Source organism: Lithobates pipiens, unplaced genomic scaffold (assembly GCF_037356315.1).
Source record: "Lithobates pipiens isolate NorthernLeopardFrog02 unplaced genomic scaffold, aLitPip1_a1.2 Scaffold_19, whole genome shotgun sequence".
In the NCBI taxonomy this organism is placed as follows: domain Eukaryota; kingdom Metazoa; phylum Chordata; class Amphibia; order Anura; family Ranidae; genus Lithobates; species Lithobates pipiens.
This window is the reverse complement of record NW_027507764.1, coordinates 141,446,129-141,474,116: the sequence shown is the minus strand read 5'-3', so window position 1 is coordinate 141,474,116 and position 27,988 is coordinate 141,446,129. Positions and strand designations below refer to the sequence as shown.

Here is a 27,988-nt window from a genome sequence, read left to right as displayed (position 1 = left end):
GCTAGCGTATTGGCTTTCCATGCCTATCGGTAATTAGAAAGCAAGAAACATCTCAAGACCTTTGCAACCGTATTGTTACAAAACGTATTGATGTGTTTGGTTACAGAAGGATTTCAAAACTTCTGAATGTTCCAGTGAGCACTGTTTGAGCCATAATCCGGAAGTGGAAAGAACATAATTTCACCATAAACCTGACACGACCAGATTTCTGACAGAGGAGTGAAGAGAATTATCAGAAGAGTTGTCCAAGGGCCACTTGTGGAGCGCTTCAGAAAGACCTGGAGTTGGTAGGTACAATTGTTTCAAAGAAAACCATAAGTAATGCACTCATAGCCTGTATACACGCTCGCCACGCAAGACTCCATGGCTGAAGAAAAAGCATGTTGAAGCTTGTTTACAGTTTGCTGTACAACATTTGGACAAGCCTGTGAAATACTGGGAGAATATAGTTGGTCAGATAAGACCAAAATGTAAGTCTTTGGATGCCATAATACACACCATGTTTGGAGGTCAACTGGCACTGCACATCACCCCAAAAACATCATACCAACAGTTAAGTTTGGAGGTGGGAACATCATGGTGTGGGGCTATTTTTCAGCATACGATACTGTGAAACTTCATATCGTTGAAGGAAGAATGAATGGAAAAATGTACCTAGGCATTCTTGATAAAATACTGCTGCCATCTACCAGGATGATAAAGATGAAACGAGGGCGGACATTTCAGCAAGACAATGATCCCAAACACAAATCAAAGGAAACTCTCAATTGGTTTCAAATAAAATAAAGCTGCTAGAATGGCCCAGCCAATCACCTGACCTGAATCAAATAGAAAATCTTTTGAAAGAACTAAAGATCAGGGTTCATAAGAGGCCCAGGGAACCCTCAAGATTTGAAGACTGTGTGGAAGAATGGGCCAAAATCACACCTGAGCAATGCATGCGACTAGTTTCTCCATCCGGAGATGTCTTGAAGCTGTCATTACCAACAAAGGATTTTCTATGAAGTATTAAATACATTTCTGTTTGTGTTCAATACAATTTCCCTGTGTCATTCCATTTTATTACACCTTATTTTGGTTTCTTTGTATGGATGGATTGCATGGGTTAACGATATGTGGTGAAAATGTCACGTCAATAGCACCGTTAGAAGTATATTTACCTCAAAAAATGGCGACAAGTTCAATACTTATTTTACCCGCTGTATACCATAGTTTGTGGACTGTATAACCTTCCTACAGACTAATATACACAGATTTTTGGATTTTGACCAAAAATTATGAGCAATTAGCAAAATTTTATAACAAACTAAGAAAAACTTGTTTTTTTCAGAATTTTCTCTTTTTTTGTCTTGTTTATTTAACAAAAAATAAACCCACTGGTTATTAAATACCATCAAAAGAAAGCTCTAGTTGTGTGAACAAAATGATACATTTAGCTTGGGTACAGTATTACATGACTGCGCAATTGCCATTCAGGGCCAGTTCACACTACGTGCATCAGAAACGCATTGAAAGTAGATTATATGCTTTTCAATTGCATAGTTCACCAGTGCTTGCTGTTCCAGTTCCAGAAAAAAACTGCACTGGACTTTACTGAAACGCTGTAAAACGCACCAAAAACACACTGAAATGCACATGTCCTTATGTAAGGTTAAAAAAGGAAAAAATGCACTGGGATGCATCAAAAACGTGCATGCAGAAAAGCATCTGGAATGCTTCCGGACTGTGTTTCTATGGTGTGAACTGGCCCTTAAAGTGTGACAGCGCTGAAAGTTGGCCTGGGCCTGACATGCCCGGTATTGAAGTGGTTAAAGATGGCATTGATGTTGCCTTCATCTATATGTATATATGTGCCAGCACAGTGATGGACATTAAAGTCTGTTTAGCTAAAATTCAAAACCTAAAAATCAGCACAAGCGTCATATCTAATACCCTGTTCACACTGGGGCACTTTTCAGCCATTTTTGTGCTAAAAATATCACCTGAAAAGCGCCTCTCAAGCCACCCCAGTGTGAAAGCCCATGTGTTTTCATACTGGGATGGTGCGCTTGCAGGATGGGAAGAAAAAACCCTAGTTAGACTTACCGGTAACGGTATTTCTACGAGTCTTTCAGGACAGCACCTGGAGAGAGAGCGCAGCTCCACCCACTTTCCCAGGAAACACTGTCAGTTTTCTTTAAAGACCGGATGCTTCCACCATGGCCTCAGTTGTTTAAAGAGTACCTCCAGCCATGCTGAAAAATAGATAAGCAGAACATGGCAAATAACACCACATTTTACAATACAATTAGGGCGGGTCATCGGCGCTGTCCTGAAAGACTCGTAGAAATACCGTTACCGATAAGTCTAACTAGGGTTTTTCTCCCTACGTCTTTCAGGACAGCACCTGGAAATAAGAGAGTACTTACTCTAGGGTGGGACCACCTTTCTGCCAAATGATTGTTCTGCTGCTGATAGCAAGTCCAATCTGTAGTGGCGGGTGAAGGTGGAGAAACTTGTCCATGTGGCCGCTTTACAAATCCGACGTGGAGAAGCCCCTGCTCTTTCCGCCCAGGACGTTGCTACTGTCCTTGTTGAATGGGCCACTACCCCTGTGGGGGGATCAGCCCCTAAAGCTTTATGCGCTTCACTGATAGCTGTCCGCAGCCATCTACCTATAGTGTTTTTAGAGGCACCATACCCTCTATGTGGTCCTGAAACCAAAATGAAGAGCGAATTTGACTTTCTGAATTCTCTTGTGATTTCCAGGTAGTGTAGTAAACGCCTTCTCACGTCCAAGCTATGGAAATAATTTTCCCTAGGGCTGGCTGGTGTGGGGCAAAAGGTAGGAAGGATTATTTCCTGCATCCTGTGAAAGGCTGTCGGAACTTTTGGTAGGAAACTTGGGTCAGTTTTCAACACTACCCGATCTGGGAAAATGTAACAGAAAGGTTCTATAATAGATAGGGCTTGCAATTTGCTTACCCTTCTAGCTGAAGTAACTGCCACTAAAAGGGCCAGTTTGAGCGACCATAATTTGAGCGTCGCCTTCTCTGGAGGTTCAAAGGCTTTTTTTAGTCAAACCCTGCAGAACCAGGGATAGGTCCCATTTCGGAAAAAAACTTAAAAGGCACCGGCCTAACTCTGGACAGTGCCTTAAAGAACCTAATAATAAGCGACTCCTGAGTTAGACGTCTCTCCAGGAAAACCGATAAGGCGGCCACTTGGGCCTTTAAGGTGCTGGCTGCCAATCCCAACTCCATTCCCTCATGGATAAATTCTAAAACCGAATGGATTTCCATTGGTGAAAACTTCTTTGTTATGCACCAAGAATTAAAACGTTTCCATGTTTTAAAATAGCTCCAGTGACCTTTTTACGGCTACTTAAAAAAACCAGTTTATCTGACAAACCCTTCCCCTCTAGGATCTGTTTCTCAGTAACCACCCTGCAAGTCTGAGGTGTTCTATGTTTGGATGTTGAAGGGGTCCCTGGGTTAGGAGATCTCTGCGAAGAGGAAGAACCCAGTGAGTCTCTATCGCCATCCTCTGGTTGCCAACCAGGCCCTTTTGGGCCAAAAGGGAGCCACCAGAATAATGCTTGTGGTCTCCCTCTGTAGTTTCTTTAATACCAAGGGTATCAGCTGAAAAGGGGGGAAGGCATAGCACAAACGGAAGTTCCACGGTTGTGCTAGCGCATCTAGACCCCTGGCTTGATCCTGTCTGTTCAGAGAAAAGTAGTTCTTCACTTTTGCATTGCTCTGGGATGCGAACAGATCTACCTGAGGCAGGAGGTGAGTCATCGCATAAAGGCTTTCTAGTTTCTACTTTGTTGAGAATGTTCATGCATTTAGCTGAATGAATGGAAAAAAAGCTTTCACAGCCAGAAAGGTTTCCCCAGGCCAGGCGACTTTTGCCGTGGCTAATCAGAGAATGAGCTCTGAAGGGGGAACTCCACGCCAAATTTCTGGAAAAAAATTTGACGTGGGTTCCCCCTCCGAGAGCATACCAGGCCCTTAGGTCTGGTATGGATTCCAAGGGGAACCCCCTACGCCGAAAAAACGGCGTGGGGGTCCCCCCCCAGATCCACACCAGACCCTTATCCAAACACGCTACCTGGCCGGCCAGGAAAGGGGGTGGGGACGAGCGGGCGCCCCCCCCCCCTCCTGAGCCGTACCAGGCTGCATGCCCTCAACATGGGGGGTGCCTTGGGGGAGGGGGGGCGTGCGGCCTTCTTCTTCTTCTTCTTCTTCTTCTTCTTCTTCTTCTTCTTCTTCTTCTTCTTCTTCTTCTTCTTCTTCTTCTTCTTCTTCTTCTTCTTCTTCTTCTTCTTCTTCTTCTTCTTCTTCTTCTTCTTCTTCTTCTTCTTCTTCTTCTTCTTCTTCTTCTTCTTCTTCTTCTTCTTCTTCTTCTTCTTCTTCTTCTTCTTCTTCTTCTTCTTCTTCTTCTTCTTCTTCTTCTTCTTCTTCTTCTTCTTCTTCTTCTTCTTCTTCTTCTTCTTCTTCTTCTTCTTCTTCTTCTTCTTCTTCTTCTTCTTCTTCTTCTTCTTCTTCTTCTTCTTCTTCTTCTTCTTCTTCTTCTTCTTCTTCTTCTTCTTCTTCTTCTTCTTCTTCTTCTTCTTCTTCTTCTTCTTCTTCTTCTTCTTCCTCTTCCTCTTCCTCTTCCTCTTCTTCCTCCTCTTCCTCTTCTTCCTCCTCTTCCTCTTCTTCCTCTTCTTCCTCTTCTTCCTCTTCTTCCTCTTCTTCCTCTTCTTCCTCTTCCTCTTCCTCTTCCTCCTCTCCAGCCGCAATGCCAGGGACGCGCTGCCACTTATATAGGGACAATGGGTTGGTCCCCATGTTGATGAGGACAAGGTGCTTTGGGGTGGGGGGGCCGCACGCCCCCCCTCCCCCAAGGCACCCCCCCATGTTGAGGGCACACGGCCTGGTACGGCTCAGGAGGGGGGGGCGCCCGCTCGTCCCCTTTCCTGGCCGGCCGGGTAACGTGCTCGGATAAGGGTCTGGTGTGGATCTGGGGGGACCCCCACGCCATTTTTTCGGGGTAGGGGGTTCCCCTTGGAATCCATACCAGACCTAAGGGCCTGGTATGCTCTCGGAGGGGGGAACCCACGCCAATTTTTTTTTTTCAGATTACATAAGGGGCGTGGTTTATGAGAAGTGGGGGGGACAAAATGATGGGCGGGGTCTGGCGCCCCCCCCATCCAAAAACTTCACCAGCCGCCACTGATCTGAAGGGCAGAGGAAAGCAGCACCCTGCTCCTCGTGCCTCCTTGTTTTGTTATATAGGCCACTGCTGTCGCATTTTCCGATAACACCTGGACATGCTGCCCTCGTACCAGTTTCTCGAAGGCCCATAATCCTAGGAGAATAGCTCTTAGCTCCCTCCAATTGGATGATCTCCTGTCCTCCCTGTTTGACCAATTTCCCTGAGCCATTTGGCCTTCCAGATGGGCGCCCCAACCCCAGGAACTCGCATCTGTTGTCAGCCTCGTCCCCATGGGGAAACACCAGAGCAGGCCCCTGTCCAGGTTTGAGCGGTTCCTCCACCACCAGAGCTTCCTCTGAACTCGAGGAGGCATTCTGATCAACTTTTCCAGGGACTCCCCATAGGACCAATTTTTTAAAATTTCCTGCTGGAGATCCCTTGCATGAAGCCGTGCCCATCCCACTGCTGGCATTGATGCCGTGAGGAGACCCAGTACTGACATAGCTGTGACCTTATAGAAATTGGTAGGTTTGTCTGGACCCTTCTCACGGCATCTTGCACCTTCTCTATCTTTTCCTCCGGGAGAAAAATCCTCTCCTGTACGGAATCGATGGTATATCCGAGGAATTTTATTGACTGAGCTGGGATCATATTTGATTTCTCCATGTTTATTATCCAGCCAAGACTTTCTAGGTGACTCTTTGTCCCCGCTAGGTCCTCCTCTAATAGTTCCCTTGTTTTGGCAAATATTAGGAGGTCGTCCAAATAAGGGACAATCGATATGCCCTTTAGTCTGAGGGGGGCTAGAGCTTCTGCTACAATTTTTGTAAATATCCTCGGGGAGGAGGATAGCCCGAAAGGAAGGGCTCTGAACTGAAGGTGCAGAGTTGAGCTTCCCATCCTGACCGCAAACCTTAGATATTTCTGTGATACTAGGGCTATAGGTACGTGGAGATATGCATCCCTCAGATCTACGGACGCCATAAAACAGCTTGGGGTCAAGAGACCCCTCACTGAAAAAATGGTGTCCATCTTGAATTTTTTGTACCTGATTGTTCTGTTTAGTATCTTCAGGTTTAAAATCAATCTTAATTTTCCCGAAGGCTTTCTTATCAGAAAAACGTGGGAATAGCAACCCTGTCCCTCTTCTTCAGGGGGAACCTTCACAACCACCCTCTGTTGAATCAACTCCTGAAGGATTGAAGTCATGTCCATAGCCTTCTCTAGATCTCGGGGGGCCGAGTGACATAAAAACGAGTGGGTGGGGTCTGAGAGAACTCCAAACTGTAACCCTCCAAAATCGTCTTGAGGATGTACGGACTGGTCGTTATCAACTCCCATTGTGGGAAGGAGGACTGCAGCCTTGCTCCCACAATCGGAGGATGGTCATTGGCTTTTAGTATTAGGGGTAGGGGGGGCGGAAAAGGACCCCCGACTTACCCCTGCCTCTCTGAGACCTCCAAGGCCTTTTGTAGCCTGAATCCTTTGAGTCTGGGGTTTTTCGAAAAGTACAAATTTTTTAACTGCTTTGTGGGATCGCCTTCTTCTTCACTGGGAAGGCTTTTTTTCTTATCAGCCGTTCTATCTAGTATGGCCTCAAGATTAGGCCCAAAGACCAAGTCCCCCTCAAAGGGCAAACCACATAACTTGGCCTTAGAGGCCGAATCCCCAGACCACGTTTTAACCCATAAAGCCCTACGAGCTGAATTTACCAATGCTGAGGATCTGGCTGACATTTTCACCGATTCAGCTGAGGCATCTGCCATGTACTGCCTTTAGTACTGGCAGCGTATCCAGCAGGTCCTTACGTGGCGTTCCTGCCTCTATATGGGCTTTTAGCTGTTTTAGCCAATGCTCCAGATTTCTGGCCACCACCGTTGAGGCCATAGCTGGCTTTAAGTTCGCCAAGGTAGAATCCCATGCCTTCTTTAATAAGGAGTCTGCCCTCTTGTCCATGGCATCCTTCAGGATACCCATGTCCTCAAACGCGAGGTCTGTGTTTCTTGAGACTCGAGAGAAAGCTGCATCAAGTTTTGGTTTCTTGTTCCATACTTGAGAGCTATCTTCATCAAACGGAAATATCCGTTTGAGGGATCTGGAAAAGAAAGGGGCCCTCTCTGGGTCCTTCCACTGCCTTTTTATTGTTTCCGACAGAAACTTGTGTATGGGAAAAACCCTGCGTTTCACCTCGCCCATGCCCTGAAATATTTTATCGTGTAAAGACAGCTGGGCTTTATCCTCTGAGATGTTGAGGGTGGTGTGGATAACCTTCAAAAGATCATCCACTTCCTCCAGAGATAATTTATAACGAGAAGAAGAGGAAGAAGTTTCTTTCACTTCATCCGATTCTTCCCCAGAACCTGAAGAAACACTTGGCTCTTCATCCTCTGAGATACTGCCCATTCTGGATGCAGTAACGGAAGAGAGAGAGAGGGGTACTGTGCTGCTATTTGCAGCTGGGCGTCTGTCCAGATAGGAACGTAACGTTTCAAAAGTGTCTCCCAGTTCCTTCCGGAAGGAGTTCAATAACTCCCCTTGCTGAGTCGCAGGCACAGCAGGAGTAGTTTCCTCTTTAACCAAGTCTGCTATGCAGGATCTGCATAACACCTTGGTCCAAGATTCTTTAAGAACGTTTCTACAAGATGGACATTTCTTTTTAATAGGAGGGGAGGAATGTATGGTCTTTTCTTTAGCTTTCTGAAATACACCAAAAATAACATTCCATTAAACACCACAGCATACTAACAAGGCAGAAAAAAACAGAGGAGCTATCCCTTTAACTCCAGTTTTCACACCACCACCAGTAAATCCCCCCACAGATTCACCAAAATAACAACATAGGTACAATCTTCCTGATGCATCAAACAGGAAGATTGCTGCAGGCTTCCCTAGAAAAAATGCCCAAGATCCAGGAAGGGAGAAAACATTACTATGCTCCTACAGTAATGAACAGAGACCACTGTCTCTGCCTACCTGAGACTGGCTGACTTGGGTGGCTCCTGCTCCCGCCACGGCCGCTGTTCCTCCTCCATAGCGCGAGGTCTGGACGGCATTCCGCACATCTATTTAAATTTTCCTGGGTCGCTCGCCGCTGTGAGCACCGGGAAAGAACCGCCCCCTCCTCCTGCGTTCCAACGGCCGGAACCGGAAGCCGCGTCGCGCCGCCGGAAGTTCCGCCCTCGGCCGTAATGACGCACTCGTCCACAGGACCCGGAAGGCATGAGGCTTTGGGGAAGGAGGCGCGAAATACAAAGCAAACCAAGCCTCCAAGCCTATGCCTCCAGTCTATGAGGACCGAAAACCTCCCGGCAGCCTGACCCTCGCCGGGTATGAAGAGGAGGAGACACTGGAGCATCCACCACATGTAAGGGAGGAAGCTGGGCTGGTCCTGTGGAAAAGAATATGCCTAATACCGGTATGCCTACTACTCTCACCACCTGGAGAGAGCGCAGCACACCCCTGGTTCCCTGCAGCGCTTCCACCATGGCGGAGGAAACACTACAACTGAGGCCATGGTGGAAGCATCCGGTCTTTAACCACTTCCCACCCGGCCAATGCACATATACGGCCAGGTGGGAGCCGTCTACTCCTGATAGGACGTTCAGGAACGTCCATCAGGAGGAGCGGGATCGCGCGCGCGTGTGCCCGCGCAGCGGCGCGATCCCGATGTGCCCGTGAAAATTGGGCTGGGAAGGAAGGGGGCGAAAGTGCCCTGTATTGTAGTGGTTAAAGAAAAGTGACTGCAGTGTTTCCTGGGAAAGTGGGTGCTGTCCTGTAAGACGTAGGGAGAAAGTCCTGCAAGCAGCATCTTTGGGCAGTGGAGGAGCGGTGTATACACTGCTCCTCATCGCCTCTGCCCATTGAAATGAATGGGCAGCGCTACCAATGCACCTGCAGAGCACTTCGGCAGCACTGCAACACGGGTATTATTAACTCCTTCTCCGGCTGCTAGCGGCTGAAAAGCAGCGGTAAAGCGCCACTAATACTAGCAGCGCTTTACCGCTAACACCCACACCACAGTGTGAAAGGGGTCTTACGGTTAGCATGATGTGTCCCTTGTTCTGATTCTTCCTCTTTCTGTAGAAATCTTCATGTGTCCTAACATTCCTGCCATCATAATCTTCCAGCGCAGCAGGGATTAATACAGATAAGGAGCTGTAAGGAGCTCTCAAGAGAGCTTGACTGTGCCCACCTTTTCTTGTTCGATCCCGCATTCATAGAAGCAGCACTACAGCTTCTATGAATGACACGTCATGTCTGATAGGGAGACATGTGGATGATTGATAATTCGGCCCTCAGCATTGGAGCTGAAGATTTCTATGTAAAAGAAGTTATGTCCCTTGTGCTAATTTTATGTGTAGAATTTTAGCTAAACTTGAGCTTTAGCGCCATGCTACCAAATAGATGTATACAGCTGATGTCGCAATTTTGTGCTGGGAGCATACTCAATCCCATGTGACTGTGCTCCTTCTCACTTAATGAGTGTCTTATATTTTACTCCCCTTTTAGTCTGTTAAATAAACCATTTAAAGTGTTCTGTTTGTTTAATAAGTGCAAAAAAAAAAAACCTATAGATTCTGCCATAAATATAATGAACTTGTAACTTCCAGTGCATTATGCCTAGGCTGCCCTGAAATCTCAGATAGCAATATCAGCTCTTGTCGGGTGCACCTTTTATAAAATAAAGAAACGAGAGGTTTGGTAGTTTAAATCAGAAGTGAGCAGCCTAGGGTTACAATGCTTCTCCTCAGTCAGTACATTACAGTGTGTGAGAGTTGTCACCCAAAGATGTGAATTGTGTTACTAGCAGGATACCAAGGTGGACAAAAAGGGGGAGGAAAACCTGAGAACAAAAAACGAATGCAGCCACCGATCCTAGGACTAGTACTATGCAATATGATATTTTTGTTCCTGGGTTTAGGTACACTTAAAGCTTTTTGTTAAGTTGGCAAACATTTTATATCTGTATCTAGGACTTTTTTTGTTTTTTATTATATTTGTCTACCTAGTTGCATGATAGTAGAGGTCCTTTGTTAAAATAATCCACTGCTGAAATATATAATACATAAACTGGAATATAAATTAGTACTGAACATTTTTCTCTCCCAAAATCTACCCAGGCAGTTTTATAATACGTGCTGCATCTGATAATGGGAGCTGTAAACAAGGCAGCATAATAACACTATGAGAGATTTATGGATTTTAATTTATATTGCTTACTCTATCTCCCATATCAATACTCCACCATTTTTGGACACATAATAAAGAGTGAAAAATGACATTGTGTTTCTTGTGTGTAAAACTTGTCACCCGTGTCCTGATGCGGTTGAATATTAATATGCTTTCCTTGACCCTTTATAGATTAGGGCTTGACCCAAAGCTACTGGCCAAAATCCTGAACATGAGCTCTGGACGATGCTGGTCAAGTGACACCTACAACCCTGTACCAGGGGTGATGGAAGGCGTACCCTCTGCCAATAATTACCAGGGTGGATTTGGAACAACTCTTATGGCCAAGGTACAATATTGTGCAAATTGTAATACGTTTTGATTGTGGATAGAAATTCAATGGATTTATATGGTAAGAGAAAGTAAATAAAGTGTTAAATCAATTGTGTGCTCTAAGGTGACCCTTCTATGAAAATAGGTCTCCCTTGAGATTTTGTTTTATCATTAATACTGCTAGGGGGATCTAAATAGGATTGCTTTCTTTACCTTTTGCATTTTTCTTTTCCAATGTATACATTGCACTGAAAGAATACAACATGTTAAACATCACACAGTTTTTAGAAAGAACATCTAAATACAATTTTATTTATCAAATCCCAGCTTGAGCAAAAAAGAAATATAATTTAAAGATAAAAATGTAAAAATAGAAAATGAAATAGAATTTTAAAATAAAAATTCAGCTCCAGATGCTATTTTCACCTCATAGTTGGCCCTGTCCTCTGCAGGGTCATCCACTTACTCATCAATGATCAGCCTTTTTCTGGGTTCAATTACACTTCTGGTGAACCCAGGGCTTTATGGTTCCACCAGCTTCCCCATACTCATAGAAGAGTTTCACTGCTCTCTGCAGCATTTAGAATCCATCCAATGCTGAGGAAGAGGATGTGGACTATACCAAAAACTCCTAGAAAAAAGTTGCGTAATGAAGATTTTCTTTTCAAGAGATGAGAGATGCCCTAGTAGGGAAGGGGGTAGATTATCCCAAGCAAGAATTGGACTTTATAACTGTACATTGTGCTTGCCCTCTATACCATAGAGTAGGAGTAAGAACCATTTTAGGATTACAGACCCCCAGTGGATTGCCCAATATACCCCCTTCTTTGACAATTGCTTTGTCATGATCAAGCCTGTTAAGAGACTATAGGGTTGATTTACTAAAACTGGAATGTGCAAAATCTGGTGCAGCTCTGCATAGAAACCAATCAGCTTCCAGGTTTCTTGGTCAAAGCTTAAATGAAAATATAACTAAAGGCAAAACTTTATTTGTTTTGGATAGAGTGGAGAGGGATTAGAACCCCTGTCAGTTTTTATTGCTTCTCTGTGCCCCTATTAAGGAGATTCACCCTTTCTAATAGTTCTGGTGATGTGGGGGTCCCCAAGGAATCCCTTCATTTGCAGGGATTTACTCTCCTGGGACAGGAAGAGAAGGGAAATCTCTACAATGGGACACGGATGGCAAACAAAATTGAGTTCCGGCATTTATACTCTCCATGTGTACCTTTTCTACTGTTTGGGCTCTGTCACACTTTTGTAGGAGTGCAGTGCCCTCTGAAGAGTGACCAGTGTTCAGAGGGTATTTGACACGCAGTGAGGAGGAGATCTATTGCCTCCTGTATTAAGGTTAACCCTTTTATGCTGCTTTTACCATGTCTCTATCACGTGCATTCCACATCCCCATTGAAATTAATGGGAGAGTTTGAAAAGTGGTGCCGCTTGTCAAGCTCTACACCCTTAGTTTAAAAATGGCACGTCATATGAACAGCCCCCTTCAGCTGTCATTTTACTGTTCAAGCGGGTAGGGCCAGTAAAAGCGTAGCTTAGCTGCCTGTTTTTAGCACCATTATGAAAGAGGCCTTACAGCCTTCAGAAACCATTTCAGCTTTTGAGAGTGTTGGATGTCTGTGTCCCCTGCTGCACGCCATAGTTCCATCCTCTGTCCACTATGTCACTGCTGAAGGAAGAACATCTAGTGCACAGCAGGAGACTCAGACAACCAACACTTGTGTTGAATGCCAAATAGAGAAAGGATAGAAGAAATGGGCTGCTGGAGAGGTGAATACAAACATGTTTCTGCAGGGAGGCTCATTGAGGTAATACAAGCAGTGTGGAGAAGACACAGGACAGCTCTAAATTTTCTACAGACTTAAACTTTTACCAAACATATGACAAGATGCTTCCATTGATATGTTAAATGTACCAAAATGGAGCAAATTAGATAATGTCATTGTTGGTGTTTATACACTGTACATAGTTAGATCCAGTTATACAAAATTAGCTGGTAGGTATTTCCTATTGCTGGGTGCACTTACTTGCCTGTATGGTCTATAGACAAATGTAAACAAGAGCTATAAATTATCAGTTATTGAGCCTCACAAATCATATATATTTTTATTCAAGAATTTTTCTTTCATTATTTCCATCTGAAGACATTTTATCAGCCATTCCCCTGATTTTTACCGATGATCAAAAGTAATTTTTTTCAAAAAAAGGCAACTAAACAGATTGTTCATCTGGTTCCACCTGTGTTTAAAATATTCTTTTTGATTTACAGGATCTTGGTTTGGCCCAGGACTCCGCCACAAACACGAAAACCCCAACACCTCTGGGATCTCTGTCGCATCAGATATACAGACTTATGTGTGCCAAGGGCTATGCCCAGAAAGATTTCTCATCCGTCTTCCAGTTTTTACGTGAAGAAGAAAACTTGTGAACAGATTTTAAAGATCTTTACAAACACTATTTTTGAATCCATGTTAGGTACAATAAGCAAAGGACAAAGTTAAAAGGCTGTATGTTGGTGAGGAAGTCTTTGTGGAAGTGAATATGTGGTCTCAGACACAGCATTCTAATTGTCAAAACTAAGTGGATGGTAAAAGTGGAGAAGCAGCTGCTAAGTTGCTGGTCTGAAATGTCCAAACACCATTACATGTCTCTACTCCTCCTTTTTTTAAGGCCATAATGGGCTTGAACTTTGGGTCATGAATCATAATTTTTTTTTCCAGGATCTTTTTCTATAGCTGTAATTGTCACTGTATCATGCAGTATTTATGAGGAGGAGGGTGTTTCTGTGCTGCAGCGAAGTCCACCTGTTACAATACTGGGCCTATTCAGTAAGGCAGTGCAAAGTGCTGTAGCCCCCAGCAGCAGGTCAGGTTTGAGAACCATAATCAGATTGGTTAAGAGGTGATTTTGGGTTACTTGGTATGAGATAATGTACTCTGCTCTTTGGACTGCTTTATTGGATACGCCTGTATGATTTGTTTGTTTGTTTTTTTTGTTTTTTTATCAGTCATGCTTTAGAGATGAAGGATATTCTTCTGTAAGCTACTGTGAAGAAACTAGCCTATACTTTTGAGATACTTTGATACTATGTTTTGTCTGTTTAGCTCCAAAAATTAACACTGATACACAGAGAAAGGTATGATTTAATAATTGTGAACCAAGATCCAGAACTTTTATGTGAACCCTTAATAAAACATGGTAGTAGAATGCATTTTATGGTGGTATTTTTCTTTTCTTTTTGTTTCGTGCATGTGGTGTTGAAAGCCTAACTGTAGGAGTAGATCCCTTGAGTTTTTTTCCGAGGTACAAAATGATCCAGAACTGTATAATACAAAAACATTTTGGGTAGTCGACTTTTACATAATTTGTGGATCACGTCACACCACACCTTTTCCAGAATAGTATTTATCTCTCTGTGGGGCAGATACATAAAAATCTCAGGTCTTCCAAGCCCAATCCAACACAAAGATAATGTGGTATTCTTTAAAGTTAATTTACTAGAGGCAAATAGGCTGTTCGATTTGAAATTGGGATTTATTCTTTGCCTCTTCAAGTTCACATTTTCTAAGCACAGGTTTTTTACTTTAAGTACCTTTTTTATTATTTTTTGAGTTGGTTCTCTGCTTTACACTAAGTTCACACCTATGCGGCTCTGCAAGCCGCATTTTGCATGGACGCGGCAGCTCGTTCATTGAAAAGGGCTGCCGTGTGTCCCGAAACACAGGAAAAAAGGTCCAGGCAGCATTTCAGAAATTGTAGCCCACACGGGAACCGCATGTGCCATGCAGTTCCCACTGGCGGGTGTGATTTCCAGGGTGTGTGGCGTGCCATGGGCATTAATGGCACACCTGCACATTTCAAGAATGTTTTTCTGTGCGGGTGGTTGTGGCTGTAGGAACCTAGCCTTAGACCCGATCTTTAAATTAGAGATTTGGTTGAAACTATCACCAATTGTTATTTAAACCCAGGGACATCTGATACAAAATGGCAGTATGAACCATAAACCTTAGTCAGAAAAACATGGGGACCAATGCATTTCTGCATTTTTATGAAAAAAATTTCCAATCCAAAAAGCTGCTTCTCATAAAATTACCATGGGTCTAAAGTTTAAAAGGCTAAAAGTCAAACCTATGGGGTGCTTACCCAACATTAAACAAAGTATAACAAACAATAAGAAAAAAAGCTTTCAATTAATATAAAAGAAAAGGAACACTTTTAATCATTTGAAGTTACAAAAAAATAAATGTAAATAGGAAATCAAGATTGTAAAAATTCAAATCGAATGACAGGTTGCAATAAGAAGACAACCCCACAAAACTTCTTTAACCACTTCAGCCCCAGAAAAGAATTTACCCTCTTCCCCACCAGGCCACTTTTTGAGATACAACACTGCGCCGATTTAACAGACGATTGCGCGTCGTGTGACGCTGTACCCAAACAAATTTAACATCCTTTTTTTCCCACAAATATATCTTTCTTTTGGTGGTATTTGATGACCACTGTGATTTTAATTTTTTGGGCTATAAACAAAAGAAAAGCGACAATTTTGAAAAAAAACACTATTTTTTGCTTTTTGCTATTATAAATATCCCCAATTAAAAAAAAAAACAGATTTTCTCTTATATTCACCGACTGACACAGCTTCTCTCTTAGCCATTGGGTTGTTACGCCACCTTTAGGAGAAGACTAGGCATAACATGTTATGAAAAACACAGAACTTTTAGTTCCGCCCAAGGGCGGTCCCTTAGGTAACAACCCCCCAGCCTGCCAAGCAGCACTCAGTTTTATTTTGCCTAGTGAAGGAGAAGGACCTAGGAACCCTGCGGGTCCATTGGTCTGGGGGTTTTTTCTGCAGAAGCTTTGCTTTTTGTACAAGACTAAAGATCCTGTGATCTGCTATCAGTAGGCTGGGTGACAGGCTGTATACCCTTATCCTTGTAGTCTCCCCAGCCTGGGCAGTGAGCGTGTGCAGACCAGAGCTACACGCTGGGTCGGCCACGACGTACCTCAGCTCCAGAGGTGGTCGGTGAGATTTAATGCTCCGGGGCACACATATGACCGGGCTACTGATGTCTGCGTCAGTGTGCCATGGCCAGCAGCCACCCCCTACTGATGGGAGAGTGGGTCTGTGATGTAATGTCTCCCAGCTCTGCAGGACTGGTAAGTACAGCTCTCCCTGCCTCTGTGGGGCTAAGCAGCTGGGCATTCCCTGGGAGGTCGATTCGGGTGTCCCTGACCTCCCTCTCTTCTCTCCTTGTTCCTATCTTCCCCCCCTCCCTGTAGGGGATGCTGCATGTGGCTGCTGAGTGGTGTGTGTCATGTGCGGGGGGGCTGCGCTGGCTGGCTGTGTCTTGATGTGTGTTTTTTCTCTCCCTGGGGGTGTCTGTTGAGGCTGTGTCTGTGATCGCTGCACCGCTGTTCACCGCCATTCTCTGTCACTGTCCCTCATGGTATTCAGTGTTCAGCGGCCATCTTAGGTGAGGGCAAGGAGCAGCATGCTCTCCTATAGCTTGGTGGCCATTTTCCCTGTGGTTTTGTCCTTTATACTGGATGCCCGGTGGCCATTTTCTTGAAGCCTGAGCACGTTTTTTGGTCAGTCTCTAGGAGCAGCATGCTTTCCTGTAGTCCGGTGGCCATTTTCTCTGTGCTTTATGTATGTCCTTTTATACTGGATGCTCGGCAGCCATTTTCTTTGAGCCTGAGCACATTGTAGATCGGTTTCAGCGCCATAAGCAGCAGCTCTGGATGACACAAAGTAATTTCCTATGCACCTGGGAGCTGACAAGGGACACAGGCACTACTTGCTGGACAGCGCAGAACCAGTCAGGGTGGTGAGTCCTGCAGGAAAGAGCCCCTCAGCCAGCAGCAGTTAGGAGGGTGGGACCATCACTGTCCTAAGTCCCCATCAGGTGGCAGACAGGGTAGGGTCATCATGGCTTCAGAAACTGGCGTTTCTTCCCCACGAAAATCAGGCAATTGCAACTTCTTCGACAAGGAAAGCAGAGATCCACCGCTCCAGGTCAGTCCACCGATAGACTGCTTGCTCTCCGGGCAGGTGGGGATTCCAGGTGCAGGCTGATTGCACAAACCAAGTACATAAAAAACTAACAAACTCTGGACAGCCGCGCTCCGGATTAGAGGAAAAGTAAAAGTTCCTTTATTCCTTCAAATGAAAAAACTCCGCATCACACGAATCACCACAGCAAAGGGAAAAAACATAGAACAAAATTTCTGACTCCTTTCATGCTAAAACCAGCGCTTACTCATAGCTGATGAGTAAATGCTGGTTTTAGCGTGAAACGCGTCAATTTTGTTCTATGTTTTTTCCCTTTGCTGTGGTGATTCGTGTGATGTGGAGTTTTTTCATTTGAAGGAATAAAGGCACTTTTACTTTTCATCTAATCCGGAGTTTGTTTGTTTTTTATGTAATTGCAACTTCTTCACCTGCAGAATGTGCAGTGCCACTGGACGCTTTGTAGGCAGTCCTCAATTCGTTCTTTGCCAAGATGGAGGCGGTACATGGGCACAAAGGTGCTAAAAAGTGGCCCCTGCCCCCCCTTTGGGGAGAGCTCTGATGCAGACTCTGGCCCTGCTGGGGCTTTTGACCCCTGCTCGGTCATTTTCAGATGACTCTGACCAGGACCGTTTGGACAGTGAGGATGAGTCCCCGTCCGGGTTCATGCGTGACAAAGCGCATGTTGGAGCACTTATCACAGCTGTGCATGATACCCTGAAGATTCAGGAGCCAGCAGATCCCTCTGCTGATGTAGCGGCCTTTTGGGTCCCGCAAGCCAGCCTGTTCACCTAAGGTGTTCCCGTATCTGACTTATTTTGACAAGTTCATTTACAAGGAATGGGGTCGACCGCAACGGACCTTTTCGGTCCCCAAATACAAGACGGTGTGTTACCCTTTTTGGGGAGAGCCTTCTCAAAAAGTGGTCGACTCCCCCGGTCGTGGACCCCCAGTATCCAGGATCACGCAACACGGGTGGGGGGTCACCTTTGGGAGTTTGCAGCCCGGTGGGCCTCTCGGCTGTCTGACCAGTAGGTCTGCGATCTGATTTCCTCTGGCTACAAGATAGAGTTCCTCTCTTTGCCACAAAACAGATTCTTCCCCTCCAGCATACCCGTACTCGCGGCTCGCCGTGAGGCCTTCTTGGGGGCGGTAAGGGACCTGATGAATCGTGGGGTGATTGTACCTGTTCTGGAATCGGAATGTTTCCAGGGGTTCTACTCAAACCTGTTTGTAGTCCCCAAAAAGGAAGGGGTGCGGCCAATCTTGGATCTAAAAGCCCTCAATTACTTTGTAAAAGTACAGAGGTTCATAATGGAATCAGTTCGCTCAGTAGTCGCTGCACTCCATCAAGGGACTCCCTGGCATCCTTAGACATCCAGGATGCGTACCTGCATATACCCATATGCCTCCGGCATCAGAAGTTTCTGCGATTTGCAGTCAGGAAAGCCCACTACCAGTTTGTGGCTCTCTTTTGGTTTGGCATCAGCCCCCTGAGTTTTTACCAAGATATTGGCTCCTGTTTTGGCGTTGCTACGGCAATGCGGGATCGCGATCGTGGGATACCTAGACGATCTCCTCCTGAGAGCATCTTCTGCCTCAGAGTTAGAGGAGGATGTGGCAATCACCACGCAGACCCTGCAGGAATTTGGGTGGCTGTTGAACCTTAAGTCAGTGATCGTACCGACTCAGAGTTTGGAGTACCTAGGCTTGCTGCTGGACTCCATGGAAGCGAGAGTATTTCTCCCTTCAGACAAGCTGCAGACTCTCAGAGCCACGGTAAAGCTGCTGATGAACCGCAAGTAGTCGTCACTGTGCTTCTGCATGCAAGTCCTGGGACTCATGGTGGCCTCTTTTGAGGCAGTAGCATATGCCCAGTTCCACACTAGAGTCCTGCAGAAGGGTATTTAGACAAAATGGGACAAATCTCTGCTGTCCCTGGACAGACAGATCCAGGTGAGCCAGTTAGTCAGGGATTCCCTGATCTGGTGGCTGAGGTCCCCGGTACTTCAGTCCGTGAAGTCGTTCCTACCTCTGAAATGGAAGGTGATCACAACAGATGCCAGCAAATCCGACAGGGGTGGAGTAATGGGAGTTCCGGCGACCCGGGTCCTCTGGTCGGTGGAGGGATCCAAGTTGCCGATCAATCTGCTCAAACTGAGAGCAATCAGGCTATGTCTCTCCACATGGTCGATAAGACTTTGAGGGTGTCAGGATCCAGTCAGACAATGCCACGGCTGTGGCATACGTCAATCGTCGAGGAGGAGCAAGAAGCTCGGCCGCTGCATGGGAGGTCGCTCAAATACTTTGGTGGGCAGAGCGACATGTGCCGGCCCTGTCGGCCATTTACATCCTGGGAGTGGAGAACGGGCAGGCGGACTATTTAAGTCGCCAGATACTGGACCCAGGAGAATGGGCATTGCATCCGGAGGTGTTCAGGCTACTTTGCCTAAGGTGGGGCACCCCAGACGTAGAAAGTGCGCACCTGCTATGGCTCTTAAAGTGGGTGCAGTGTATATATACGGCGATTCGCACGTTAGAGACATTCTGCTGCCATGTATATATACAGGAGCCAGTGGGGAAGCGGTTAAATATAATAGTAAAAAGATCAAATCTAAACTAAGTTGATCCCCCACAAGAACACTTAGCATTAATGACTGGGGACAAAGCAAAGGCAAATTTATCAAATACTTTCTTCGACTGTATTAAAAGGAAGACAGTGGAGCTTGTGGCCATAATAAGGATACTATTATAACAGTCTCCAATGAACAACAGTGGCTTGAAACCGTTTACAAAGTAAGTGAATATTGCACCTGAAACACATGACTTACACCCATTTGTCCAAAATGTTATTTCAAAGCCATTTCTACTTCTTTTTTACCCTTTATTGATTGGCTTTGTTTGTATAGACTGATGCAAAGCCAATATGGTGCCTGAGAGGATGAATGTCTTTTCGAGGTAACTACAGACCTGTTAGTTTAACTTCTATAGTCGAGAAGAGAGAGTGATAAAAGACCACATAGAAGAGCTTTTGTTAGAAAAATATTTTTAAAACAAAAACATGGATTCACAAAATACCAAAGTTGTCAAACAAATCTGCTTTCTTTTTTATGAAGAAGTAAACAAAATTCAAAGACGTGTCTGTGGGCATAGTATACTTGGAATTTTCAAAAGCGTTTGACAGTTCTCCACACATGGCTTATGTACTGTATAAGTTAACCAGTTCCCGACCGGCGCATGACGATGTACGTCGGCAGAATGGCATGGGCAGGCAAACTGGCGTACAGGTACGTCCAGTTGAATTTGCCGCCCTGCCATCGCGTGCGTGCCGGTCGGGACCCCCGTGAGTCCGGTCACAGGTCCCGCAGACTCGATCGCCGTGGGGATACTTGCGATCGTCTCACGGGGAAGGACAACGGGGAGATGCCGTTGTAAACAGCATCTCCCCGTTCTGCCTAGCAACAAGTGACACTGATCTCTGCTTCCTGTGATTGGAGAAGAGACCAGTGTTCACTAGCACACAGCCCAGCCCCCCACAGTTAGTAACATGCCCCTAGGACACACTTAACCCCTACACTGCCACCCCCGGTTAACCCCTTCACTGACAGTGTCATTTACACAGGAATCAGTGCATTTGTATAGCACTGATTGCTGTATAAATGACAATGGTCCCAAAAATGTGTCAAAAAGGTCCGATGTGTCCGCCATAATGTCACTGTCACAATAAAAATCGCTGATCGCCGCCATTACTAGTAAAAAAATATATATATTAATAAAAATGCCATAAAATTATCCCCTATTTTGTAAACGCTATAAATTTTGCGCAAACCAATCAATCACTTATTGCGATTTATTTTATGTTTTTTACCAAAAATATGTAGAAGAATACGTATCGGCCTAAACTGAAGAAAAAACATTTTTTTTATATATTTTTGGAGATTTTTATTATAGCAAAAAGTAAAAAAAATTCGTTTTTTTTTTCAAAATGGTCGCCCTTTTTTTGTTTATAGCGCAAAAAAATAAAAACTGCAGGGGTGATCAAATACCACCAAAAGAAAGCTCTATTTGTGGGGAAAAAAGGACGTCAATTTTGTTTGGGAGCCACGTCGCATGACCACGCAATTGTCAGTTAAAGCAACGCAGTGCCGAATCGCAAAAAGTGGCTGGTCATTTGCCTGCAAAATGGTCCGGTCTGAAAGTGGTTTAAGTGAAGTCTCGTTTTTTTTTTTTTTTAAAACCTTTTTTGTTTGTTTTGTTAAAAATAACAAGCGTGTGTAATTACCTGCTCTGTGCAGTGATTTTGCACAGAGCAGCACAGATTCTCCCCTTCTCTAGTCCCATTTCGGTGCTCCCGGCCCCTCCCTTGTGTCCATTCATACATGGATTTGTGGCATGACCCCGCCCATTTCTCTCCTTATCGGTTCACTGACATTGCCAGTAGTGGGAGCTAGAGCTGCATGATTCTGGCCAAAATGAGAATCACAATTTTTTATTTTTTTTGCCTAAAATAAAGATTGTAATTCTTGCGGCTTAACATCATCTTTCACATTATACAAAAAAAATGGGCTAACTTTACTGTTTCAAAATCAATTCAAATTGTACCGGCGCTCAAACCTACCCCTTTTTATTCCTTTAAATTTTTTAGGTGCGCTGCAATCCCAATCTGATTCCCCCACTTTATGGGTTACAAGTGAATGTACAAGGTATGTTGGGGGATTGCGCCTCCTATTCACTAATCCCCCCCAATCAATATAAATAATTTAAACTAAAAAAACTAAACGCACTAAGTGATCACTATGCTACCCAAGGTGGTGACGTCTGGTGAGTGGCCATTCTTCTAGGTTGTGGTGGCACGATTTTGGTTTTCTCTTTGGTGATACATGTGGATTACCCATTCGAAGATGTACGGGGATTGAGATCACACAGTTGGAATTGTTAAAATAACCATTGCATATGAAGGACTATAATGAATTTAAAATACTAATTTGTGCATATATTTGATGTTATAAATAGTGGTTTTGCATATTTGGGGGGCCACTTTGGGGTAGCATCGTGATCACTTAGTGTGTTTCATTTTTTGTTTAAATTATTTATATTTATTGGGGGGATTAGTGAATAGGAGGCGCAATCCCCCAATGTACATTGTACATTAACTTTACTGTTTACATTTTTTTTCAATTCATTAAAGTGTATTTTTTCCAAAATTATTTTCATTTGAAAGACTGCTGCCCAAATACAGGTTGCATTTTATTCTGTAGGGTCTCTGCTGAAAAAAATATATGTTTGGGGGTTTCAGGTAATTTTCTATCAAAAAATTATTTTAACTTGAAACCAACAAGTGTCAGAAAAAGGTTTAGTCTTTAGGTGATTAAACTTCCCTCATTTACAGACCGAAGTTCATTCCTTTGATCTAAAGAACAAAACATTACAATGTTTATAGTTGGCAGGCTGAGGAATGTTTTGATACATGGCAGACTGCCTGTGTTTGTTTTTTTTGACAGCTGTCGGTTTGAGCAGAGAATTCTCTGCAAAGAAAGAATTGGGAAAATGCTTTAAGGTTGCGAGGGAAAAAAAATTGCAACCTCGATTCATAATGATTAATCGTGCAGCTCTAGCGTGAGCCAATGGTGCCACGTTGCTGTCTCAGCCAATGAGGAGGTGAGTCCTGGACATCAGAGTCTCTTGTGCAACATCGCTGGATCTAGATGGACCTCAGGTAAGTATTAGAGGGGCTGAAGGGGGGGGGCTGCACACACAGTTTTTTTTTTATAGCATAAACTATAGCAAATTGAGTCTGTAAATGGACAGAAAACCATCTGTGTTCAGAGAGCAGTGATTCATTCATACTCTAAATGTTCTAAGGATATTGGTGGTGTACCCTAAGGTTCAATGATGGGAGTCTCGCTTTTTTGTTTGTTTAAGCGAAGGTTTGTCAGGCATATAAAATATAATTAAGAACATGTGAGAGCAAAATATGATACCATAGTCAGAATAACAAATATGCAAAGGATATGCAGTAACCTACAAGGTAATTAACTGCAAAATTACAAATTAGTAATGACATAGCAAATTCTGTTATAGATGGTCTGCATACCTTAGCGATCGGTCCCAATGTATCATAAATTAGAGCTACATGAGAGAGCAAAGATATAAGAAATTTAGTAAAATAGGACAAATGAAGGAAAGAAGAGGATGGGAAAAGGAAAAGAGGGATGATCTTGACTGCAAACAGGTAATTGGCCTCTAATATAAACAGTCAAAGGTAAGCATAGGAGACAATTAAGTCCAAGTAAAAAGAAGACTTAAAGTGGTTCTAAAGGCATTCTATGCATTAAGTTGAAAAAAACCTGGCAACTCGGAACAGGCAAGGCACCCCACAAAAGTAGAAATGTGCCGATTTATGTCGCCAGAGTGGCACTAACAGGCAAATGGGCGTACAGGTATGTCCCTTTAAATTTGTCGCCTTGCCATCGCGTGCACGCTGCCCGGCTGCATGCTCGCGCGTCAGTTGGGACCTCCATGAGTTCCATCGCGGGTCCCGTGGACTCGATCTCTGCGGGGATACCCGTGATCGTCTCACGGGGTGCAAGTACGGGGAGATGCTAAAGTAAACAAGCATCTCCCTGTTCTAGCTAGCTACAGTGACACTGATTTCTGCTTCCTGTGATTGGAGCAGAGATCAGTGATGTGTAAAACACAGCCACGTCCCCCACAGTTAGCAACATGCCCCTAGGACACACTTAACCCCTACACTGCCACCTAGTGGTTAACCCCTTCACTGCCAGTGTCATTTACACAGGAATCGGTGCATTTGTATAGCACTGCTGTATAAATGACGATGGTCCCAAAAATCTCCGATGTGTCCACCATAATGTCGCAGTCGCAATAAAAATCGCTAATCGCAGCCATTACTAGTAAAAAAAATAATGCCATAAAACTGTCCCCTATTTTGTAAATGCTACTTTTGCGCAAACCAATCAATAATTGCTTATTGCGATTTTTTATTTTTTTTTACCAAAAATATGTAGAATAGGTATCGGCCTAAACTGAGGAGGAAAAAAAATTTTTTTATACATTTTTAGGGGATATTTATTATAGCAAAAAGTAAAAAATAATGCATTTTATTTTTCAAAATTGTCGTTCTTTTTTTGTTTATAGCGCAAAAAATAAAAACCGCAGGGGTGATCAAATACCACCAAAAGAAAGATATATTTGTGGGGGAAAAAGGGCGTAAATTTTGTTTGAGAGCCACGTCGCATGACCGCGTAATTGTCAGTTAATGCGACGCAGTGCCTAATCGCAAAAAGTGGTCTTGTCTTTGGCCAGCAAAATGGTTCGGGGCTTATGTGGTTAAAGGCCAACCAACAGACCCATATTTTTTTTTTTTTTTTTTAGGAGAGGCTTTGCTTATTTCAGGCACACGATGTAAGATCCTCATCCTATCAGACATAGGTGGTCAATGCATTGGAACCATTGCTGAATTGTTAGGATTTTAGATTGAGAGAAAACCTTGATTATAACCTTAGTGGTAATAAATACAGTAAGTCCCCTACTTACGAACGAGTTCCGTTTTGTAAATTCAGTTAGTTCGTAATTCCAGCGATGATCAGTGTGCCCTGTCAGAACACAAAGGCAAAACATGGGAGATCACTGCACCGACACTGCTTGTGTTAGTACGGTGACCTGTCAGTTTTTTTTTTTTGCTCAGCCCGCTGAGTTGAACGAAAAAAAAACTGTGTGTACACAGATTTACAGGAATGGACATGCGACTAGGTGACTTACTGTAAATGTAATATACTGCTTTAGGCTTGATTCATGTCTATGCATGTTTTTTTACTGTGCTTGCTGCCTTTTTTTACAGCGATCCTGCCGTGTTTTCCTTTATAATGCTTTTTTTTGTGGGGGGGGGGGGGTTATTTGTTGTGCAGATTTAAAAAACGCAATTCGGGGAGAAATCTCGGTAAAAAGCGCACTACATGCTCTTCTGCAGCTTCTCCATTGAAGTCTTTAGAACCGCACTGTTTTGGGTTTAAAAAAAAACCCTGACCGTTTCAAAACATGCAGAGTCCATAGAAACCCATGTTAAAAAATGTACTGCGTTTCTGCAAAAAGGCTAAAAAAAAAAAAAACATTGGTGTGAATGGAGCCTAAATAAATTGGTTGGTCTGTACGATGAAACCAGATAACGAAATGTGAGTTGTAAAATACCCTCTTTTTATACAATTTTAATTTGTATATGATGGTGTTTCTCCCATTGTAAAAAAGATCTGGTTGGCTGGTCTAGGTGTGTCACGGTCCTGTATACTGTAGTTGGGATAGACACATGCAACCAAATTCAACTCTTGGATTTTGGTATCGAGCGGCTACATTATGTAAGTTAAGCATATCTCCATTTATCAATAGGAAGGGAGCATCTGTTATAAACCTATTTTTAAGAAATATAGATTTTGGGATTAAAAGTAACATTGTGGAAAAGACTCCCTCAGTAACTATGTGTAGCCAGCTCACTTGATTATTAAAAAAAAAAAATCTGAACGCATTCCTAAATGCACAGTACAGTATATAACTGGCTAACGTTACAAAATCTGAGCTTGTTGATCTTTTTAATATCCAGTTGCCTTAGGGGACGACCAGGAAGGATTGTTTTCCCCTGGTGTGGAGGGAATAGGATAATGCTTAAGGCTTTTTTTTTTTTTTTGCATTCCTCTGGATCAACTGTGAGTGTTGTGTTCTGTATATGGAGATTTTAATTTTTTTTTTCTGAACCCAACTATGTACATAAAAGGCTAGAGCTGCGAACATATATTGAAAACTACGACTCTTTTACACGCGCCAGACTCCGTTTTGATCAGCAGGGGATCTGTTTGCTGATCAGAGCAGAGTGGGCGAATGACAGGTTTGTGTCTGTTCAGTTTCTACAGAGTCCGCTCTGCTCTGTGGGTGGCTGGGTGTAAATGGACTCCGTTATCCGTTTACGCCCAGCGGATCTGACTAGACAGAGGAGAATGGCTCCCCTTCTGTTTTCTTTTTTTTTTTTTCAAGTGAATCGGATTGGAGGTTGCCAGGGATAAATGGGGAAAAAAGTCAGTTTACACCCACAAGTCCATAGGGATTAAAAAACTGTCCCATAAGGTCTGCCTGAAAAACTGACGGGCGGACCTGATCGGAACGGTCGTGTGAAAGGGAAGTAACAGAGTGCCATATTGCAAAATATGGCCTGGTCATTAAGAGGATAAAACATTCCCGGGCTGAAGTGGTTAAATTGGGGCGTGGCTACAACAGGTTTTTTTTATTATTATAAATGTGCATGATAAACAATATTGGGAGGTTTACAATGTAATCACACATTCATGCAAGGATAACATTTAAGCCCCACCCAATCTGTTGTTGCCATGGGGCTATCTTTCTTCAATTGGAATTACCGCATAAGACCATGTGAACCATTTTTGGTCTTATTTGTGGATAAATTAGAATGCTATTCATGGAATGCAGAGTTGAAGTCTGCACTAGAGTCCAGTTTTCCCAAAGGGTTGCGTTGTATGCTAAATACAAACTTGTATTTATTATGCAAGATGTGTGGAGCAGCTAATTAAAAGATATTGCCAAATACCAGTTGTTAACAAATGTGCACTTCCTACAGCAATGAGGGTAAAGATAATGTTTATGATAAGTCCATTATTTTTTGTGTACACAGCTTTTGACCTTCACTTGTTTTATGAATAATGTCTGATGATCGCATATTAGCTAAACAGTTAATGTCAAGTTTGCAGTCAGCATCACGTCTTCTAGAATATAGAGCATATACTGTATATCAGGGATCTCAAAGTGGCGGCCCTCCAGCTGTTACAAAACTACAAGTCCCATCATGCCTCTGCCTGTGGGAGTCATGCTTGTAATTGTTAGCCCTACAATGCCTCATGGGACTTGTAGTTTTGCAACAGCTGGAGGGCCACCAGTTTGAGACCCCTGCTGTATATGTATACATAGACAGACACAGATGTGTAGCTTGAAGCTTGTGGGCCCCAATGCAAAAGTTAACCTGCCCCCCCCCCACTACCACCCACCACTTCCATTGTGTGTGCAGATACACCCACCGCACGCCAAGATACTCAAAGTGGCTTAAGAGTTTAGAGTTCCCAGAGTTCCTCCTTTCATAAGAGGACAGGGATCACTGCTGGAGAATCGGAGGACAGGGATCACTGCTGGAGAATCGGAAGACAGGGATCACTGCTGGAGAATCGGAGGACAGGGATCACCGCTGGAGAATCGGAAGACAGGGATCACCGCTGGAGAATCGGAGGACAAGGATCACCGCTGGAGAATCGGAGGACAGGGACCCCGGGCAGGTCATTTAGCAGAGCTTGTTGCCCATTCCAGCACTGTAAACAACCCTCCCCCACAATACACAGGGCTGAAATCAGACTCCTTTACACACAGTCTGTCAGCCTGCACAGGGTGTATCTGGCTTTTATGTTGCCGTTCTGACCTGTGAAATTTTCTGCTCGGAACAGCAGTGTAGTTGCAGTAGGCAGATACACCCTGTGCAGATCATGGCTGACTGGCTGTGTTGTAAAGGAATGTGATTTCAGCCCTGGAGAGGAGGAGCAGTAATAGAGTGCTGTACTGGCAAAGAAGCTCAGTAGCGGGCATAGCATCCAGGCTGAAGGGGGTGGTCAGGGGGCTTGGGAGGGTGCAACTTAGATCTGGGGGGGGGGGGCAAAGCCATGTGCCATGAAATCTGGAGCCTGCAGCCCTTCAGGAGGTGTTAAGCAATTTGTTTTACCAATTTCTGAAGGTTTCTTTGTCAGTGTTGGCAGGTGTTGGGGGAAGGTCACCTCCCGGAGGTGCGTGTCTTCTCCCCAGCTGTCAGGGAAGTGGGGTAAGTAGACATCCCCAGGTGGGGGGGGGTATAGAGAATCCCAGCTAGTGACTAGAAGACACTGAGCGGTGTCTTACCTCACCAGTGACATCAGTCCCATAGTTGGCTACAGGACGGCACTCTCCTCCTCTTAACTCGCTGAGCTTGGTTACTATTCCATGTTGCCAGCATATAACACAGACACTTCCCCATCCTGGGCTGTTCTCACCCCATGCTCCTCTCCTTTCAGGAAATGACTCACAGCTTCTCCCCAGCCAATGAGAACAGAGGGGTGTGGACTGTGGAAGGCAAAGTGGAAGCCCAGTACTGGAGAATGGCTGTGGGGCCCTAGGGCAGATCGGAGCTGGACTTTGTGGAGGATATGATAGTATGACAGGAAGGCTGCAGGGGCCCCCTGGAGCTAG

The 27,988-nt window shown here is 44.2% G+C and overlaps 1 protein-coding gene across 1 annotated transcript in view; it reads left to right on the top strand.

Moving 5' to 3' along the window:
* Positions 1–13,903, top strand: part of HIBADH (3-hydroxyisobutyrate dehydrogenase) — a 213,622-nt gene extending 199,719 nt beyond the window's left edge. Inside the window, exons 7-8 of the mRNA XM_077491347.1 lie at positions 10,543–10,699; positions 12,962–13,903. Of these exons, the coding sequence (XP_077347473.1) occupies positions 10,543–10,699; positions 12,962–13,120 (316 nt within the window). The 3' untranslated portion in view covers positions 13,121–13,903. The remainder of the gene's footprint in view (positions 1–10,542; positions 10,700–12,961) is intronic.
* Positions 13,904–27,988: the final 14,085 nt, after the last annotated feature.